This window comes from Castanea sativa, chromosome 1 (genome assembly GCF_040712315.1).
Source record: "Castanea sativa cultivar Marrone di Chiusa Pesio chromosome 1, ASM4071231v1".
In the NCBI taxonomy this organism is placed as follows: domain Eukaryota; kingdom Viridiplantae; phylum Streptophyta; class Magnoliopsida; order Fagales; family Fagaceae; genus Castanea; species Castanea sativa.
In genome coordinates, this window is record NC_134013.1 from 60,776,272 (window position 1) to 60,778,448 (window position 2,177).

At 34.5% G+C, this 2,177-nt stretch overlaps 1 protein-coding gene across 1 annotated transcript; it reads left to right on the forward strand.

Annotated features, from left to right (window-relative positions):
- The first annotated feature begins 1,136 nt into the window (after nucleotides 1–1,136).
- On the forward strand, nucleotides 1,137–1,796 carry LOC142631434 (uncharacterized). The gene has a single exon (XM_075805600.1). The coding sequence runs from the start codon at nucleotides 1,137–1,139 to the stop codon at nucleotides 1,794–1,796; it is 660 nt and encodes a 219-aa protein (XP_075661715.1).
- Nucleotides 1,797–2,177: the final 381 nt, after the last annotated feature.

A 2,177-nucleotide genomic window follows, 5' to 3' on the forward strand; every position in this document is an offset into this window, starting at 1 on the left:
TACTCAACTTATAAAAACCGACCAATGCACTACACCTGCGGTTTATAAACACCATTATAGCTCGATTTTTTTTTTTCAATTAAATTTTTTTTTTTTTTTGGGAGTATCTATATCTTTGATACTTTTTCAAAAAATGGGAGAGCCTCAATACAGAAAATTGAAAGATGTAATGTAACAATATGAGTAAGTGAAGAATGCCTCTGTCTATTCACATTAATTATACTAAAAATGTCATTAATACAGGCAGGCTTAGCTGCTAGTTTAATATAAAATTGAAATGAATTTCTCATTACTTAAAAAGATACACATACGCTCCCATTGTGTGCATTTGACAGATAATATATGTGAACCGTTGAAAAAGCAAACACATTAATTTGATATTTCTCCCTCCGACCAGCACTAGTCCACTTTATTTTAAAATTTTCAAACACATTGTGTGTTAGCTGTATTGAACTTCAGCATCTCAACTAATATGTTTTAGGTTATAGGCTTATGGCATATATAATAAGTTGTGTATGATTTTTCTGTTTTTACTTTTTATAGACTTTATTAGTTGAATTAACTAAAACTCTCACGATCAATTGTCTTATAGTTTAATTGGTTAGTATATCCTGTTATTTATAATAAAAACATTTGGATTTCAAAATTTTCACTTTCCATCGTAAGTATTGAATTATTAAAAAAAAAAAAAACTTCAAACCCACCTGATGCTTTAAATTTTTTATAACAAATGTTTCCATCTTATATTAATGTTTTCTTTATTTTCTCTCAAATAAATCAAAAGGGAAATTAGGAGGAGCGCTCGTTGGGTCCATATGATTATAACAGTAATGTTTTTCTTTAAAAACATTATTAATCAGTTATTATAATCATTAGAGCTTTATCATCTCCCAGCTATAAAATCCAACCAAATTCACCTTCCATGAATCATAGGGTTTTCTTTTCTTCTGCGAGGTCTACCAAACCTCGCAGAAACAAGAAAAGAAAACCCGCACAATCCCCTTCTCATCAAAACCTTCTTATATTTAATTCTTCTTTGTTGTTCTTGTTCTTATCATTGCCTTTATAAAGAGTGAATTGAACAAGCTCGCTCATAGTCATAAACTAAGTGGTGTTTGTTTGTCAAGTGTTGTGTCATGGAAGTGCATTCTCCAGTGATAGCCAAGAGGCTATGGCACGTGTTGAGGGTAACATTCTTCATGATAAGGAAGGGATTGATATCAAAGAGGAAGTTGATCATGGACATGAACTTGATGATGAAGAGAGGAAAGCTCTTGAGGAAATCATTAAGCAACCTCATGTCTCATAACCACCACTCTAAGAACATGGCACGTGCTGGCTATGGCATACAGGAATACGAATTCTCTTGCAGCAACAGCCCTAATCCTGTTTTTTTCCACGTGCCGAAGCGTAAACACCATTACTTCCCTTGCATCAATGCCCCTGAAGTTCTTGAAGAAGAAGAAGAGCCACTACCTCAACCTCATCAAGAACCTAAGGCTGTTGTTTTGGTCCCCAAGACCCCGGAGTACACTTTCAACTTCCGGTTTGATCATGCGTCTGATTTTGCTTCCGGCGAGAAGCGTAGCCCTTTACTGTCTCCATTTTCTGTAAGGGTATCTAATTATTCATCAGAGGATGAGAATGAGGGTGAAAATTTAAATGAACAAGTTGATCATGAAGCTGAGGAATTCATCAGAAGGTTCTATGAGCAGCTAAGGGTACAAAGCCATAGGCAATTGCTGCAGTACCAGGATTTGCAATATGAGCAAATGCTTGCTAGAGGAACTCACTAATTGAGTGTATTATGTATCATCATGCATCCTCATAGATCCATTTTGGATCTACCTTTCCCATATTTCACATACATATTGTAAATTTTTTGTGTACTTTTTTCTTTCCCATCCATTTTGTTTGCCTATATATTAGTATCTCTTCTAGTTATTGGGGATCTTAATTAATGGATATGGGATCATGATGATAGTGTAATGTATGGATTTGTAACGTTGGAATGCCCTCCCCTTTTGTTTACTTTAATGGTGAGCTATCACAGTAGGTATTTGGAATGTGTTTGATGAATGATGGTGGACATCTTGAAATTTTTTTTTTTTTTTTTGAAGTACTTTTGCCTTTTAGGCCCACCGATGCTCATATGCTTTTACCTACCCAACCACTTT